Here is a 19,903-nt window from a genome sequence, read left to right on the forward strand (position 1 = left end):
CTTTTTATGGGATTGTGCAGATATACTCTGGGTCCTTTTATTAAATATGCATTAACTGAATTAACTGACCTTACCCCTGAGATCTGCATGACGAGGACCGTCAGACAATCTGAAGGAAATCTTTTAACTGTATTTAGTCACTTTTTAGTTTTCATGTAAAACAGTGGATCCTGATTTTTAGGGACTGGACCACCTTGTGGGTGGTTTAATACCAAACCGTGGGGCTGGAGTGAGTCTCAGTTCATGCGGTAGAGTATAGCAGATGTAAACACTAGTCAACACCAATAAAAAAATCTTCATTGGTTGAGGCTGTTCATTATATTATGCTTTAATTGGCTTATTACAATGTGTTCCCCTTTTGTCAGTCAGTGCTCTCTGAGGTCAAAAGTCCCACAACATTGTTTTGTTGGTGGAAAACTTAAGGATTTTTTGGAACCAGTGGTGAAAAACATGTTTGAGGTCTGGAAATTTGTGAGACTGAGTGAGCTACATTTCCACTAATGCCCATCCAGACTGTTGCAGCACATACTCAATATGAACAGCAACAAGGTTGTTCTTTTTTCCTTCCAAATATTACCGGTTTTCACACTGTAAAAACATTGCACATATTTTACTTAACAGGCGTATTACTCATGCTCATGGCTTGTGTTTACTATTCGGCTGTCACATATCATGCTTGTTTTTCTAAGCAATGTGTAATAACGCAATAATGTAGCTGCACGAGCCGGTAAGAAAAGTCATTCTATTATCAGTGGGAAACCCTGCAACAAAATGTGCACATAGTTATTTAATGTACGGCTATGATCAGCTAGTGCACGGAAAAACTTAAAGCTAACAGCTCATTCAAGGAAAGTTCAGTTTGTTTACCAAGTATCTGCCTCGATTAAAATGTCTGTGAATCCCTTGGATGATGTTTAATATGTAACTAGATACATCTAGTTACATATTAAACATAAAACATACAAAAATACATGTATTTTTCCCAAAATGTTAACTGTCTTCCCACAAATTAATCAAAATGTGTTGAACAAATACAAAAAGGTACTGACTACGCCCAGTCTTAAATTGTAGGTTAAATGTTAGGTTCACTTAGCTAATTGTATCGTGTTAGCATTAGCTTTGCAAGGCTTTTTTTCAGTCAAGTTTAACTGATACCGCTATAGGTAATGTACAAACGTAGTGAAGTGGATTATCTTTTGATGGATCATATGATTATTTGACAGTGCATTGGTTCCTGGTGCGTTTATCAGAAATAACCTCATCAGATAAACAGACGGTGTCATGCATCTCTATTAAGAGAGTCTTCTGGGAAAAGGACTTTTTAAATACAGCTCGGCGCTTCTGCTCATGATGAGTTTGAGTGAGCTCTAACTCAATGAGCGTTTATTTTCCCCCCTCTAATTTATTTGCTGTTGCATTTCATTTCCAGGCCAATTCACCCTGATAATCAGATGGCAATTAGTGAAGCATGAATCACAGAGAAGCCGCTCAGCTTATCTCACTTCCCGACACCTGCATGCTCACAACAACACAGTTTGGAGAATCATTCTTTTATTCCAAATAAAATTGTACGTACTTCATTTTAAACAACATTTCCAATTCCATCAGAAGTTTGCAAAATGTAATAAAACCTTTAATGCATCATGAGAGATGTTCAAATATATCTGTCTCGTGCAAGGCTTTTATAACATTGTCATACTTTGATATTTGATTTTTATCAATACATGGGCAACTTCCCTCAACAACTTTGGTTTCAGTAGGAGGAAAAAAAAACTCACTATGAACATTTAGGAATCTTTAATTCACACTAGTAATAAAATTGCATTACATTTCATAAAATAAATGTTCCAGTTTATATATACAGAGAAAACAGACTGTACATACCCTCCAGTGAACCATTTCTAAAAGAAAACAGAAAACCTTAAACAAATTTCACAAAACATACAAGCAATACAGTGCTCAGCTTAGCAGGCACAACTGTACATCAAAATTTGTAACTGCTCAGTGTTGGGGGTGGGAGAGGGATCGGTGCAGTGTGGAAGGGGCAAAAAGTTGAACATTTACAACAAAGTCCTTGCGGTGGGGGAAGGGGAGGAGCTGATAAAGAGGATTTAAAAAGTATTGCAGGCAAGCAGACAGACGCTTGTCTTTTTCCAAGTGCAGCAGAACATCCATCTTGTGTGTAAAGTGTGGAGCCGATTGTTGCTGCCATGAACTATTGAACCTGCGTCTCAAAGCTGCCGTTCAGCTGGCCCTCCTCATAGTCCATTTGACACAAAATCATGTTGTTTTTTAGGAAAAACTTGTCCCCCACGCAAAACCTGTTGGAAGACAGAAACAGGAGGTTATGAATGCAGCTGCTGCTGGCGTCATGAGATAAGTGTGGCTTGAAGGGCGGCATTTGAGTTTGATTGGTAATGATGGTTTTTGTTTGATTAGACGCATTCAGATCAAGATGTTTTTCATCAAGCACACCAGGACCTGTTAGGGGCCAGTTTGATGGTCACCATAAATGTGGGCCTTCAAATAAAATGAGATTATAAACCAATCCAGTTTGAAAGCGGACAGACAGGAGAACTGGCACCCGATGAAAAGCAGGTCAAACTCCCTTTTGGTCGAACGGTAACGTTGCCGCGGGAGTCTGCGAGGAAACCCTGCCACGGGGTGAGCTTTTTCAGAGACAGTTTGGCTGCAGTGTTCAAAATCATTTTTCCTCAAAAGTCGGAGTCAATTGAAGAGGGAAAATAACACACAGCAGCCTGTCCCACTGATGTTCCCTCTCTGCGCTGCTGTTTGTTTGCGTGACACTTTGGAAACAGCTCCATAATGTGACTGAAAGGGAGCGGAGATAAGAACATAGCTGAAAATAGCTTGGCTTCAGTAATATGCCAGGCTGGTAACACGGTAAATAAAGCTGGTAACAGTCACAGCCATGGCAATGCTGTGCCAGATGAGCCCTGGCTTCATATATCTGCCAGCTGAGAAGAGAGACTGGAGTCATAATTCCCTTACAGCAGGTGTTCACTATGGTAACTGAATCTGGCCTGCAGAAGGTTAATGGGCTTGTGCTGTGTGGAGGAACAGGGTCGTGGCACTCGCGACAAGCATGCAAAGGATGCTCCACTCTCACACTGCTGCCATTACTGACAATATATTAATGGGGAAAGGCAATATTAGGGTATGTCATATTCCATGTACATCATACCATAGGCTTTGTGCTCGTTCCAATTTTTCATATTGGTCGCTGTCCACCTGGAAATACCGTGTTACATCTGCACTCGTTATTTTCCCCTTATATGCGGCAAGATGTGTCCCTTTCCGGAGCGTCTGAACTTTACACATAAGAACAAGAGCTAATTTTACATCCCGCTGGCTTTAAAGATTTACATATCGTGCCACAAATGGGGACAGACTGCTGGCAGCATGTTATAGTGAAAATAATTAGCAGGGCATTACAAATGCACAACATAATGAGACAACCAAAATTTATCTTATTTTCTAGATTTACAAGCTGGTAGATGTAATGCAATTGAACAAACAAAAAACATGTACCAGAATTTTTTTTTTTGCTTTCTGTACAACACATTCTAAAATATAAGATATGAGCCTTTTTTCCTACTCCATTCATGGTTTGTTTAAAATGCATTGTCGTTGCAGGTATGATTCCCATTCTTACCTCTGGTTACAAAGCTGACAGGCAAAACAGTCCAAATGGTAAACATTATCTCTGGCTCTCATCACCATTTCAAAGGCTGGGATCAGTTTACTGCAGGCTGCACAGTTCCCCGTTGTACCAAAGAGCCTGAAAGACAGACAGAGAGAAAAGACAGAGAGATTAACATACTTTCCTTTTAAACTTCATAGCGTGAAACGCAAACAAATGTGCAGCATAACGACTGCAAGGAAAAGGAGAAAACATGATATGATGTAGCATACAGAATGCACAAAGCGCCTGTTTCTTGGCATCGTATCAGTAGTTTTGTTACAATTACAACAAAAGGATGTCTATATCTGACTTTAGAGCAAATGTTTTAGTTATCTTTAGAGAAAAGCTGAAATTGTTGAAAACCCATTTCAAACAATCTGAACCTAATACAGGCTTCAACACAAAGGCAAACTGCAGAATGTGGTCATTCATGTCCAGAGGTTTTCTGTTGTTCAACCCATTCTCCTAGTCTTCATATGTCCTTTGCTGCTAGCTGTGATGAGTTACCTGAATTTTTAAAAGTGAAAATAACAAAATGAAATCTCACATAAGTCTAGTTAGGCTTATTAGATCGGAGCCAAATGATAAAGGTCATAAACATGAACAGAAGGCATTCTTCTTTCAAAGAAAAGGGGGGTGGGGGGCAAAAACTCAAATGCTATTCCCAGACAGATTTACATTTTCATTTTCCATGCGCCTGCCCTTATGTTTAATTTGGAGATTTTGGAGCCCAGATAGATTTATATATTCTGCAGCCGCAGAAGGTCCGCTTCACAGCTTTGCAAGAGAGCTTAAGAACAACTGCAGATCGTTGTTCCAGCGGTATGTTAAACACTCCTCCTCAAACTTGTAAGGCTCAGACAGATGAGTCAGTGTGTTGATATTCGGCCTAGTTTATGCTTGTCCCATTCAGTTTCTTTCACCTTGTTAGGGAAAATGTATATCCAGCAGCTCTGCTTCTAATTAGGGGCCACTGCCCCTGAGGAGCAACAGAGAGCGAAACAGAGGGAGAAAGGTTGTTATGTTCCATGAGAGGGATTCACAGGGTGTTAAACTGAGACATTGTTACATTTGGTTATTCCTTCAGTGAAAAAAAAAAACAACTCTTCAGTGTTCTCATACAGTAGGCATCTGCCACCCACAGGCTGCTCTGAAACACAAAGAATGTGTTTTTCTTCTGTGAGACACAAAGACTTCTGCTTAGTCAGGCATCTGAGGAAATTCTCAGCATTCAGTATTGATCCAAAAACCCAACATTTTCCCCAAAATTTCAGTGTTGAAAAGTGGACTTATGATGATATTCCAACAATTTACGAGACGAATGTATCAAAACATCCACAGCTGAAACCAGATTTTGATATAACCTGTATAAGAAAAGGCATCAATATTTATTTTCCTCACTGACGGTAAGGACTTTGTGACGGCCACTCTAAAATATTGACTTTATTGTCCTCCAAGCATTTTGTAACTAGCTTTTCAGCTCAGGCTCATTATCTGTGCGGATGACTCATGAGGTCTCAATCCATAGCTTGACTCAAGCCTTGTGTTTTTGTTTCACTCTTTTAGTATTGTGTTTTTTCGTTCTGGTGCCATGTGTTTTGTACAGCGCACCAGTTCCTCCTGCAGCAAACCGAGCATGCAACATTTTAGAATAATGTTCTCAGGGTTTCATGCTTTGTTTTCAAAATGTAACGTTGGCCATTTTGGCCCAACACTTCTAGTTTAGTTGCACAGGACAAATGTCTCAAAATTAAAGTCTTTGTACCCGAGTATATTTGCAATTTCTCGTATTTATATCCTACCTGAACAGTAGGATGGCTGGACATTCCCATGTTCTTCATAGTTTCATATAAATGCTTTTCCAAGATGAATGTGATATGTAAGGTATCTGGAAATTGTGCCCAAGGCTAAACTAGACAGGTGGAGTTTAGCCTCGTCTCTTACTAATCTTTGGCTAATTTCTTTTGAGTTTCTTTTACCGTTACATAAGGAAGCGGTGTTTGATGAGTTAACTTAAAATATTTCACTATCAGTGCCTCCATTTAACAGAAGCTTGCAACTCTATGAAATCATCTCTGGACTTTTCAAAAGAATTTAAGACACAGGTTATGTAAACTTCTGACTTGGAAAAAAAAAAGTAAAAAAAGTATTGAAAACAAATTTTCTCAATCATTTAACATGTAGCAAGGAGGAATGATTTTGTTCATTCTAACTTTAACAAAACTGGACAAAATACTTAATCTATAAACTTTAATCTATGAGGGGAAAAAAGAACTCGGTGATCTTCAATGTAGGAATGCAACGGAATAAATTGTAAAAAGCTCAATTTGTAAAGTCGGTGAAGTTTTTTGTTTCGGAACATCTTGCTTCAAGGGAACGAGCAATTCTATGAGTATTGCACATCATGGCAATTTCTTAAAACATGAATAAATTCCCAAAAAAATCTAAGATCCATCAAGTAATTTGAAGCACCGTTGTTAAATTCTTGCATTAGACGCACTTTAATTGCGCCTTTTTTGAATGACGCTGCTGCTAGTTGTGTCTATGGCAGAGGAATGTCTCTCCGATTTACCTCCAGTCTGATGGCTTGACTGTACTGAGCTGGACGACTGGTGGTGATGTATTTTTCTTTCCCTCAGGGGAAAAGGGCTCTAGAAGAACCTGGAGAGTTTGGGTCAGTTACACAGACTGCTATGCAGACACCTATTATACCCAGACAGATTATTGTGACCTGTCTCTATCACAACCTGCTGGGTTGCAGACATGGTGTTCACTTGATACATATGACTTGTGAAAACCCCTGATGAGAAAGTCCAGCTTGCTGAAGTTATACCTCCATACATAGCACTATGCCACAGATTTGGGGTAATTGTCACCTTGCAGCATCTACAATCATTCAGTACAGTGTGTTGTGTTGTCTTTTTTTTTTTTTGCTTTATTCAACAGAGTTTTGGAGCTCAGTACAGGAGAATAAAAACACATAAACTGCAAAACTGTGCAGACTTCTACATCTTTGTATGTCCACAGCTAGTTTGATTCCAACACATTTTTAATAAACATATTTAAAGTTTAGCTCCTTGATAGTAATCCAGAACTTTGAATGGAGCCCCATCACCGTGCAGCAGAAAGAAAACAAAAACAAAAACAAAAACGTCCATTATTTTATGCAAATTAGATTGCCTGATGTTTGATTTCAAGTTGCAAGTGAGAAATTTGACTCAGATGGTTCAGAACGCAAGAACGTAAGCAGCTCTTTAGTTAACACTGTAGGTGTATGGGTTATCATGTGGCATCAATGTATGTGCCAATTGAGCTCTCTGTGCTAACAGAAGATTACAGCCTGAGGAAACTGTTCAAACAGAACAAGCTCCTCTACTGCTGCTCCTTTGGCAAGAACAATAAACAGCCAGAAAACACAACCAATGCAGTAATCTCATGAGTAACAGCTGAGGGGGCGCTGCATTTGGTCTGCCATGACTGTGACACAACAAATGATATTGATTTAAAGCTAAGAAAACACTACATCTTACCACGCAAATAAAAGAAAAGAAAAAAAAAAGAAAAGGAAGAAACAGAAACAGAAGCTTCATCCAGCCTTTTTAGAGTCACTGTGCTGTATCTGTGGACTGATTTGGTATATTTGTATTTTACCTTGAACTCTGAGAACAAATCTGCAAAATTCTTTTGCAATTATAATTCAGAAAACGGCCCAGCTCAGATTCCTATGCTAGATTGTTTTGTTTCTGCTTCCAACGCATCAGCTTTTCACATTGACAGCTAATTTGCTGCCTGATGTATCATAGTCCTTGACAGGTACCACTACAAACCAGAAAATTAATATATATTGTTTTTATACATTTATTTGACTTCTGTCTACCGCTTTGATGTATTTAATCAGTTAATACATTTCTAAGTGGAACACACACAAATGCATGCCTTCACAAAAGTTTATAGAAAAAATAAAATGTTAAAGAACTTGGCTGATTTGTCTACATTTAGATTAAATGAAAACTGCATGTCCATAAATCCTTTTAAAACCCCAACATGCTACATAAAAAGTGCACCTTTCAAAGAATTTAGACAGTAAATTGCTTTTGAAAAACAATTCATTTCATTTGAGAAATTAATTTTGAGGCCTGAATAGCCCACTTTGTGAAGAATTTTCACATATTGTCCTGAAATATGCCCTGTATTGTCAGAGTGCAGTGGCTCATGTTCTGTAATTTCTTTGGTCATTTGGATTAAACGAATAACTTTCCTCTAAATGAAAGGAGAAAAATTAACATCCGTTTCTTTTCAGCAAGTATGACTTCTGAAATCCTTGAAAATATTCTTATTCATAGCTAAACCTGTCCCATGTTTGTTTTCTAATTAGTGATCACTTTTTAATGTTATATATATATATATATATATATATATATATATATTAGTTATTTTCATTCATATTTTGAATACATTCTTTCAGTAGTTAATTTCAATTCATTAAAAGTTTAGAAAGACTTTTTTCTGCAGCTCCTCGCAACCTGAAACATTCTGAAAAGAATGTCAAAAAAGTACAGTAGTTTATTTTCAATGTATTTGTTGTAATAAGCCACTATGACTACAAACATTTCTATTGAAATTTAATGACATACCCTTTTCCATAAAGTAAAGCATAACATTAACATGCTGTGCTGCATCAGATTTGTACTCAGAAGTTGACATTTTAAAGTTCAAAGCCAAAATCATCTGTACCTATGAAGTAGTTTCAATTCACTGCCATTTTTAGTTTATTTTTTTGCCAATCTCTCTTGAATCTGAGTATTTTGAGTGTTTTTGAGTGCTCTGTCCAAAATACATGTTTTTCACTGGCTTCTGCTTAAATTATTATGTTTTTGTTAAGATATACATATATGCCCCCCACTTTTTTTTAAAAGTTCCTTCTTTTCAAAAATGTTTATTCAGTTAATTAAAACATCAGTATTTAATGTTAAATTAAACTATAATGAATACAATCAAGGCAACTTGGTAAAGAACGTAATCTTATTATTAAAGGTTTTTGCTATATTTTTATAAGCCAAACTGTTGGTATTTCCCCCTGGAAAATATGTGACCTTAACTATCAGAGTGCGTACCTGTGATACATCATCACATGTAAATACAGTATTCTCACCATGCATTGAGCAATTCTGTTGTATTTATTTAATATGTTATAATAATGTTATATTTATTTAACATTCCAAATGCAATAGAACATTGAATTATATTGGCTATTGTTTGACTAAAAAGTTACAAAAGTTATGGTAACCACCTACTTACTTGCACTTTTCATGGTTTGTATCTAATTAAAGTAACTGCACAAATTCAGTCATAAATCATACAACCTTTAATAAAGTGTTTGTTTGTATAAAATGCATGGAAACATTGCCATTACCTCGTATTACTAACAGCTGCTGGCCTGGTCATTGAATAACATAATTTGGCAAATTTTACTGGTTTTCCAACAAAGAACTGGAACATAATAATGTTAGCTGTGACGCAACTTTAAAGTAAATGGAACGCAGTGTTAACCATTCTTAACGTTTCTACGTGAGATACCGTCTGTGGCAGTAAAATTAGTACCAATATCCACGTAGCACATCGTTATTTATGTTTCAATGTTTTTACCCTAAATGATTGTATTAAACTTTATGCATACTGTTTGATTTGCAAGTGTTTTAATTCAACTTTAGCAATAATTTCTTTTGGCTAAATCTTTGAGGATTTTGAAACATTAAATCTATGAAGGTCTATATTAGAGCTGCATGATATTAGAAAATCTTGTGACGGCACCAACACTGGTAACTGTTGCTACGACTGCATCAGTTGTGATGTATTTATTTAATATGTTATAATAATGTTATATGCATTTAACACATATTTTATTTAGTGCATCAGTTGTGATGCAGTCGTAGCAACTTTCTCATCTGTGCTTTTATGACTCTCTGACCTTTAGAAGTTTGGGCAATGTCGTTTTTGTTTGGCGTGAACATCTGTTGCCGTGAGGCTCTGTCCAAATGACTGAGCGTCACATTAGCATGAAAAATGCAAGTTTATAATTCTAGGAATGTCTTAGCCAAAATTAATTACCTTCATATGAATGGATATGTGTGTTTGGTCCCTATTTATTTATTTTCTGTAACACATAAGAATCCACGACAGTCATTAGAAGAGGTATTGTCAAGTAACTAAATATGTAACCGTGTACCGCTATGGAATACTGTGATGTTAGTTGGATGGCAGCACCATAAAGCAACTCTCCTTTGCCTGGTATTGAGTTATTACAACAGGTCTTCAGAGAAAAGTGTGCCTTCTTTGTTTCTTTCAACTTGCTGCTTTGCTAACTTCAAACCCTTAAAGCTCCTGCAGCGTATCCGCTGCCTCTCCGCGTTGCTTCCTTCAGTTTGGGCTGCGGCTCTTGAAGTTCTCCATGTGTTCTCTGAGCTCTTTGAGACTTCCCAGACTGTGCAGGGCTTGTCAGATTTTATAAGAGGGAGAGCTGCTAATGCATGCATCGCATGCTCTGACCTTCCCCAACAGTTGTATCATTTCTAAAGTGTAAACCTTTGTCTTTTGATCTGCATCACCTCCAAAGAATAAGAGCTACTGTTTTACTTCCTAAAGTAGTAAGAAGGTTTGTACAACAGCCACACCCGTATACTGTTATCTTTCTCCTGCTGCTCCATCTGTTTGCAGTTAACTTATGATGTTCATTATCTCGAGCACATTTTCCTCTTACAGTTAATTATAACCCACTTTGATAAGTTGATGACTATTATGTCATTTGTCGTAGGTGAAATGAAAGACTAAATTATATCAGTCCTCAAACCCTGATGATCACACAATAACTATATTGCTCTAAGACAAAGACCTAATTAATTTCTTATTCTAGTGTCTGAACGAGAAATTTGCCCAGCTGGATAAAAATACTTGTAGAAACGACAGAGTGAAGAATGTGTAGGTTGGAAGTGAACTTTTTAGTTGCTGCAAGCGCTAGCAGAGAGATGTGCAGGCATTTCTTTTGTGCATGCTGAAAAGAAAGACTCAGGAGAGAGTGAGTGAATTTAAGTTGCTAATGCCACTGAAGGACAATCACAGATGGAGCTCCTATAAAAATTAATGTGAGCATGGCAGGGATCCAACCCCTTAGAAATAACCAGTGTGTTTGATCCACTGCTTGTATTTAATGAAGTGCGGGAGACTAATTCAGAGCACAGATTTAACTTCATTACTGCAGGTGAGGGTAGACTTGGTCTTCTACTCAGAAAAGAGGGAATGAAAAGGAAACTGGCACCAGCTGGACTCCGCATCACCTACTTTCAAAATGCGCTGGTCTCTCCAACTGCCTCTTTGCTCTACGCAAGGTAAGGTTTTTAATTTGCTTCATAATAGAATTCATCTGAAGCATCTCGGCCATTAAGTGTTCTGCATTTGTCGCAGGCTGAAGAGCAGGCAAGTTGGATGGATTTCATTAGACAATCTGGGGCAGCAGAGGCACACAGGAAGTTCTCTTTCTCTCCCCTCTTTCAATGTTATTCTTATTTTAGTGTTTCTAACTTTTCATTTCACATGTCACTCTCCTTTCTTTTTTCATTTTTTCATCCCCTGCCTGACCTCTACATCTTACCGGTCTAATGTGCGAGAAAGCTTTTCCTTCTCCCTTCACTATGCCAGTTAGGCACTTACAGCTTCGGGGTTGGGGTTGCTGTCCTTTCAGCTGATGTATTTTACTAAGTGAAACTAAGAGCTTCATCATTTTTGCCTACTCTTGGTCATTTCCCCATTTATTACAACCTCATCTGCGCCATCTGCCCCTTCTGGGGGCAACATCAGGTCTTAGTGGACCTCTCACTGCATCTTAAAAGCATTAACTGTGGGTGGGGACTGATGGATGGTAATGGCCTATCTCAACGTAACGTCCCTGAGCGCCTCTCAAGTGGGCCACAAGCTCCTTCCAGGTCAGAAAAAGAGCTAAGATGAAAGTAAAATGTCACTGAAAACCATGGGTGAGATGGGGAAAAATCTTACCATCTTTCTTTAATAGCGAACAAGGCTTTTATTTAATAAACTACACCAGATACAAGACCTTCAAATGAGGTTGGCTTTTACCTCCCATTCATGCCATTTTTAGTTTGATTTGTCATATTCACTGCAAAGTTTTTAGTTTATGTCCAGTGAACACACTCCTGAAATCTGAATACAATATAAAAGTATAGGAGCATTTTTTTTCTGAAAAGCATCTATAAATTATTGTTTTCCTTGGAAAAACCTGAAAGGTACGCACGATTTCTTCATGCGACCACTGTGTGTAAATATATAAAGAGGCAACGGGCTAACAAACTAGCTAACTGGCTTGACATTGTGGATGCATGTGTACAAAAGCTATTCAAACTACCAGACTAAGCTCTTGAGATTTCCTGGAGTCAGAATTTCATTGGATATAATCCCATATGTTTTTAGCAGAGTTGATTTCTTCATTAATGACATGCAAGTTCAGTCTCCAATTCAAAAATTAGTCAGGTTTTGTTTTACTTTGAAATCCGAAACTGTAGTGATTTTGCCCTGGAAACAATACCTGCCAGGATATAACTGAGCAAATAACATTGTATATGTACATTAAAACACAACGTTAAAATGATCACTGCAAACTTGAGACTTCTTGGAGTTTTAATTAAAACAAAAAAAAAACGGCAATGGCCAACAAGAAAATTCCTTGGAAAATAATTAATTAATTAATTTTTTTGCTGAATTCCTTGCTTTTTCTTTCAATATGTTTATATTTTACTGAGCTGATAGATTTATGGGAATATGACTGACAAAGCCTACAGAGTGTAAGAATGATTTTTTTAGCAAAATACATGTGACCAAAGTTTTGAAAAATGCTGCCCTAAAACTTCAAAAACCACAGATGATTACAAAATAAAGTTATTCCAAGCTTCACAAGTGATTGCCAAAATGACTGTGGTTTGTTTTCTTGTTACTTTGTCACAGCAATGAGTAACAATTATAACAAAACCTCTAAGTACAATATCAGAAAACTATGAAACTGTTGTAATATTTCAGGTCAAAGTGAAGCATCTGGGTCTTGTTTTTAGATTGTTTTGTGAGGCCTAAATGAGGGTTTTAAGCTCAATACTTTGCCTTTGAGACTTTTTTCCTTTGAAGGAAGTAAGGAAGCAGTTCTTCATTTTTTGTTCTGTTGTATGATAAAGTTGGTTTTAAACACTGCATGGTGGGCTGGCCAAGCACCACCTTTAACTAATGGCATTTTGGCTACCCATGTACACTAGCTAACCATTCTCTGCACAGATTCTCAATGCCACTATAGAGTTGTTTTGTAATTTTCAGGGAATCTGGACTGCCTTTGTTCATCTCAAATAAAAAAAAATAGTCCTAACTGTACATTTACATTTCCTCTTGTGAATTAGCGCAATAGTTACACCCATGTTATTTGCCATTTTCCTCAGAATCACCAAAGCACGAAAGTTCAGAGACAAAGGTGCTAATGCAAGTCTGCTACAGGCTTTTACAGAACTTAAAAAAAAACATGTAAAAACAACTCAATGGTACCTAGAGCATCATGATGCATACAAAGGAATAGTTGCCTTGCTTGAAATAGGCTGCTGGGATTTTCACACTTTCCGTTGTCTACACGCATATCCCAAAAAAGGGCTTTCAAAAATGTTTTATGGGGATAAGAACCACAAATACAAATAATAATATTAAAGCGGACGAGGCCTCAGGCTGAATTTTTGGTTTGAATGTGAAATCATTGAGCTTCTTAATAATCCAGGCTCTCAAATTAGTTGTAGATCCAAAGCCAATCAGGAAACAGCAGCACATCAAAGATAACAACCAGATAGCTGAGACACAAACAGACAGAAGGAAAATACAGAGAGGGGGAAGACAATGCTGGCCAGGGATGTTTGGACGAGAGGGAAAAGGGGGGCACAGGGCACCGGCATCCCTAAGTCGGTCCCAGGGGGATTCCCTCTCAGATAAATGGTGGGGAATGTGACCTAACGCCCAGGAAATGGTCATGTTTAATTTAACAAGCAGATGGCAGGGGCATCAGAAGTGTGTATGTGTGTTTGGGGAGGGGGGGCCTGAAGTGAAGCAACAAGCCTGCCTGGAGGATTCTCACAGCCTTCAGCCCCTCTACAATACAGAGAGCTTTCATGACAGAGGTCCTTCATGTTCACGAAAACGTCAGACATGAAAACAATACCCACCAACCAAGAGATGCTTTTACAGTGCAGCTGTCCCAGTGGTGGCAGACAGAAACGGAAAATAAGTGACTTATTTTCCATTGCCACGCTGTTTATTTGATCATTATTTCATTTAAAATAAATTCATTACAGTTGTAGAATATGTCAACAACGTAATTGACATGTGCATATAAATAGAGATTTAATGGTTTTTAATAATATTCATCACTTTTTTGTCTAATTTCTGGTCCTAATATGTTAGGGTAATGGGTTTCCTGAGTTGCATAAACCCATACAAATCCTATTGATTCTCTAAAATATATATCCATTATTAACAGATATGTAAAAAAAAAAAATAGGTCAGGAGACACAATCAATGGCCTGTTAACACCGATAACACAGTTAAGACTATAATTACTAATGCTACTAGCAGATTTGGACTTAAAATAAATTATTCAACCAAGAGCTTTTTGTCATAGAAAGTGAAATTATTATCTATAGCAAAGAACAATAGATTTATTGTTCTTTCCTATAGATAACAGGAACAATAAACAATAGATTTATTGTTCTTTCCTATAGATAACACTTTCTATTAGTGTAGAAAAAAAATTGCTATTATTTGCATATTAGCAAAGTACAAGTCAAAAAATATGCCCTTCTCAACAATAAATAGGAAAATCTTTATTGGTATTATAGCAGCCAAACCCTTCTTATAAAGGCCAACCAGCTTTTTTCATATTTCCACTGATACTTTGATGATTTATATTTATTGGTGAGCTTTAAGGGCTTGAGTTTGGAAGGACTTTTGCCATCACACCTATTTTTAAAATTTATTCCTTATCAAATTCGAGTCAGGACTCTCGCTGACGCACTCCAAAACTTTAACTTGACTTTAAGTAATAAATCATGAAGGTTAAATTCATACATCACTTCAAATACAAATATTCCAAGTGTATGAACAATTTGGGGCTGACCTGCAACAGAACTAAATTAATAAGATTACCAATATCACTTTTTCCTAAATGCAGACCATAGTTCTGAAGCTTAAAATTTTTTTAAAATGTCACAGAGTCTTGTAATGACACGGCCTTTTGTATTTTTGTGAATGGACAAAAATGACTGTGTGTCTTTCTTGCCTCAAGTAGTCCCTGCGACAGAGGATGAGGTTGGCTTTCGTGTACAGGGTGGAGCCCACTTCCCCCAGGCGGCAGTCGCAGCAGGCACATTTGAGACAGTCTTCGTGCCAGTATTTGTCCAAGGCCTTGAGCAGGTAGCGGTCTTTAATCTTGCGATTGCAGCCAGCACACCCCTTCTGCTTCCCTTTGGGCTGGACAGAGAGCATCGGCACACCTGTAGCGATAAGGAGACAAACAGCCACGCGTGATTTACGGCCTGGGAACACGAGTGACTTTTCGTGTTCTCTTCTTTTTTTTTGATAAGCCAGCTGCTTCCTGAGGCGTCTAAGCCTGGTGTTCGCACATGGCCACGGCACGCTGCCTACCTGCTTCATATGCATTAAAGAAAACACTCTTCCATGTAGATAGGCACCCAGGTCACATTGGACTACAACACCTTGACTCACTTGTTCGGCTAAGAACACGCTGTAATACAAAAGTTACACGATCACTGGCTGTGGGCCATAGAGGAAGGGGGACGGATTTCTGTGAATAAAATACACAACGCCTGTTTAGCTTACTGTGGTATTTACAACAAGATGTGCAGTATGTTACTTACCTACCATTTCATCAAAACCCATTTCACTCAACTGTCCACGGCTGTAAAAGCTCCTCATGGGCTTTGTTTGGTATAGATTAACATTAACCTTTTAAAAAGCCTCTGACCACAAAAACGCTGCTACCAGACCCCAGTGAGATATGTTATGGCCTAAGTGCCTTTTAGCATACACTCACTCTGTGTTTCATAGAGGGACACACACACACACACACACACACACACACAAACCCCAAACACACAATGCTCTCTCCTCTCTGTGCTCTGAGCATAACAGCCTTTCCTCCTTTTACACTTATCTGTACTCATGTGTCCGCAATGAGCGAGCCTAAGTTACCAAACTCGCAAATTGCCCTGCTGTCACGCAGGTCCCCTTTAAGTGCGCCTTTTAGCCTCCTAAAGGACAAATAAAGTCCATTTAATAACTGCACTAAACACTAATAGTCTATGTGAGGCTGACATTTGTGTTTGGACTAAAAGCCCCCCTCAGGCCACTGCTGGTACGGAGGCAGGGGTGCGTAGCTCCCCTCTGTAGCACTAACAGGTCTGCCACAGCTGAAAGCACAAGACAACAGCTCTTAAGACACTCTCTCACACACTGAGCTATTGATCCGTCTAAAAGAACACACAGTGGACGCCACTTGCAACTCTACTTTCAAAACACATTTGTCTCTCTCCACCAAAAAAAGGAAAAAAGGGCAGGACATCTGCGTGACGGGGGGTTAGGCTAACATTTTGTACGTTTGAGCGGCTACGGAGGCCTGTTTTATACGTCATACAAAGTTTATATAAAATGTTACTGACTTATTAGTCTGTGCAGGGCCAGATAAAAGTTTTTATTTGCATCTCTTTGGCAGGAAAGAAATGGCAACAGTGACGGCGCGTATTGTGCAGTTAGACCTGCCATTTGCTTTGTTGAATGATAGAAACAGCCTTGGCAGATACGAATGGACTGCCTCTCTCCTTGCCGTTTTTCCTCAGCTAAGTTTTATTCAGTTTGCCCTCTTTCAAAACGACTTTACACTGCTTTTCACAAAACCCTGCATGGAATAGGAAAATCCCGTTTCTGGCCAGCTTTTCTTACTCCTTCACACTTGTACATGAACTTAAATGGACTCAGAAAATGCATTATTGGATCTAGATTTGCAGGTATTCTCTGTTCTTGCATCAATTTTACAGGGAACGTAAATTAATTAGGTACCTCCCTTTTTACATAAGAGGTGAATTACAAAGCAGAGCTTGTTAGTCAAATTTATGGCGCTGGTTTATATGTCAGTAAGGAGCAGAGCGGTGTTGAGCTGTTCTATTTCTTTATCAGAAGTAGAAAGGAGAGGCTAATTGGTCCTGAGCTAGTGATGGGAGCCATCAATTAGTGTTCTGCCTGCCCTTCAGCTCCCCCACCTGCCACCCCAAAACAGACCCCTTAAAGCTGCTGCGTTAGGATCACAAAACCTGCCATAAATACCAATGTTCAGCGTAAATGAAGCTAAAAAAGCTTCAAATTCAAGCTACACTGGATAAGGGCGGACTCTCCTACCTGTATTTCATGGCTTGTTAGGGGAGCTCTCTGCAGGTATGCCAACAGCGCTCGCCTGTCAGGCTTCTACAGAACTAAAAACAGTCTTAATGAGGGAGAGCGTGTGTGTGTGTGTGTGTGTGTGTGCGTTTGATTCGGAGCTTGTGTTCTGCAAGAAGGAAAAAAAAAAAAACGAGTAGCTGCAATTCCCTCAAGGATCACAAAAATCTTTAATTTGCCTTTTATGACACCTAATTAGTTATTCTACTCAAAATCTTTGCTTTAAATAAGAGAACTAATTATATAAAAAGGTCGTTCCTGCACCTCCCGAGGAACAACTCCTAATTGGCTGAGACCACAGCCCCACCACACATTCCTTTAACATATCGTGTGTGTTTTACATCAAGTTTGAAAAGGACAAAGCTTAACCTATCCTGGAGTTACCGAGTGCCGCTCACAGCCGCCGTTAGATGTTTAAAACCCTGTTCAGCATCATTAAAGTGACACTACAGTTTGTGTCTAATATGACCCAGGTTCTGTGTTTGCAGTTAGTCTGACATTTATTTCTACAGACATACGTGCTGGGTTCTTTGCTCCTAAGTGTGGCAGAGATTTTTTTTTATTTTATTTTTTTGCACACTGCCTGAAGAGCCATCGCTGGGAACAAACATAAGTTTTATGTCTTCCCTGAAAAACAGCCTCTGGAAAACAGGAGTGTAGCAAGCAGGAGCTAAAACCTACTAAACAAAAAGCAGTGACAGGAAAGAAAGCGATTGTGTAAAGTAAATGTCTTTTCAATTCCCTTAATGCCATGAGACATTTTCTTGCACCTGTCACCACTCCGGGCGCTCTGCGTAATGCTGAAGTAGAACAGAACCTCAAATTCCTGGCAACTCCCAGAAAGCAGAAAAAACAAAAACAAAAAAAAAAACCCAACAAAACCAAGTTGCATTATGAAAGGAAGAAGCAGACGAAGAGGCAGCCTCCACTTAATCCATTCCATTTAACAGATACAAGTGCCACTGACCTTCCGGTGTCATTTGATGTCACCAAAAGCATGCCTCTCCACATCACAATTCGCTCCTCCAACACAGGGATGTATTTTGCCCCTCAAAGTGGAGAGACAGCACTTGCCCTGCCAAATATCCTTCCTGAGGGGGGAATTTAATTTGCCATTAGTGCTGTGTGTAAAGCCCTGTCATCTCTCTCTTTCTTTAAGATTACATCTTCAAAGAATATGTACAGTTAGTTTTACTCAGCCCAAGCGGCCTGTCAGACCATGTATTTTCATTATAGATAGCATCCGATTTCTCTTACCCTATTTACACTTCCATTTTTGCAGTTATCAGAAAAACCAAATCAGTCCAGTAGGCTTTTTGTATATATTGGAAGTTTTTAAGAGAAAATACATATCATTCAAGGGAATGTTTGGAAAATGAAAAAAATTGCAGTTACTGCAGCGATATCGCACAAGTAAAAAGACTTGAAGCCGCATTTTTGTGCCATCCTTGTAAGAATACTTGGCTCCAGTGTTTAAAACAAGTACGCGTTTACCTACATGTTACAATCATGTACACACATGTTTCCCGTGTATCTTGAGAGAACAATCAACTGCCTGTCTGTCGGTTGTTTAATCTGAAGGAAGACTGGTTACTGATTCAACGTCTGCTCCTGCATTGACGACGATCATCACATTGCTTGTGAAATTCTGCTGCTGTGCCTCAAAAGTTAAAGAAACATCAGAACCAATTCATCACCAACAGTTTATGCAATACGCTGCAGGTTTTATGGGGTTTATGAGTAATTTATGGTGTTTATCAGAACCCAATGTCCCTTTTGCCAATGCAAGAAGTCATCTTGACCTTTAACGGCAGAACAAAGAGTTACATCTGCTTCTGCGTTTCATTATGATTAGTTAAAAGCTCTGACTGCATGGTGTGATGCCTACTCTGGAGGTTCATTGGGAGGTAAAGGATCTTACGAAAACCGTTCAGCCCTCCTGACAAATTAGGAGGGAGGTGGAAGTTGGCCCTGGGTGGCCCTTTCTCTGAAGGACCCCTCATAATTTGCAACCCCCAGCTGCACTGAATGAGACGGGGTTAGCCACTATAGTGGTAAGCACAAAAACCTAGATCTGCGGGAAAATTGGCTACCACCTCACTTAATGATTGCATTTATCTGGAGCACTTGCACTTCTCATTATTGTCATCATTATCTTCATCAGTGTCAACTATTAATTGAAATGAGTGCTGCACAAAAGAAATCTCACAATAGCTCTATAAACTAGAAACTCTACAAAAACCAAACCAACATTAGTCATTATATTGAGGAACTTTGTAAAAGTTTTGAACAATAATTAAAACATTTTCTAAACAATGTCTGTTTAGATAAGTCTTCTCTTAACTGCCTCGAGGCGAAAAAAATATAACTTAGAAGACCAACACAAGGTGGTGGTAATGGACTAAGTTGCTTGTTATCCATGTGGTTCTTCTTTGTCACTTCAAATGAATGACAAGTCAGATGCATGAGAAGGACTGACATGTGGAAAAACAAGGAATTGGCTCCTGAGTTACATGATGTTAGGTAAATAAAACTGAGATTCTCTGTACTCCTAAATCATTTTGTAATGGATAACATTAGCTCTGCTTAAGATCAGAGTAATAATCAATGTTCATAAAGGCAATGCTTTTGCAAAATTCTAATACTATTTGACTCACAAAAAAA

At 38.5% G+C, this 19,903-nt stretch overlaps 1 protein-coding gene across 1 annotated transcript in view; it reads right to left on the reverse strand.

The window, feature by feature from the left end:
• Positions 1 to 1,782: 1,782 nt before the first annotated feature.
• Positions 1,783 to 19,903, reverse strand: part of lmo1 (LIM domain only 1) — a 29,943-nt gene continuing 11,822 nt past the window's right edge. The window contains exons 2-4 of the mRNA XM_007554076.2: positions 15,069 to 15,282; positions 3,677 to 3,802; positions 1,783 to 2,321 (exon numbers count right to left, since the gene is read on the reverse strand). Coding sequence (XP_007554138.1) covers positions 2,216 to 2,321; positions 3,677 to 3,802; positions 15,069 to 15,282 — 446 coding nt within the window. The 3' untranslated portion in view covers positions 1,783 to 2,215. The remainder of the gene's footprint in view (positions 2,322 to 3,676; positions 3,803 to 15,068; positions 15,283 to 19,903) is intronic.

This window comes from Poecilia formosa, unplaced genomic scaffold, assembly GCF_000485575.1.
Source record: "Poecilia formosa unplaced genomic scaffold, Poecilia_formosa-5.1.2 Scaffold61, whole genome shotgun sequence".
NCBI lineage: Eukaryota > Metazoa > Chordata > Actinopteri > Cyprinodontiformes > Poeciliidae > Poecilia > Poecilia formosa.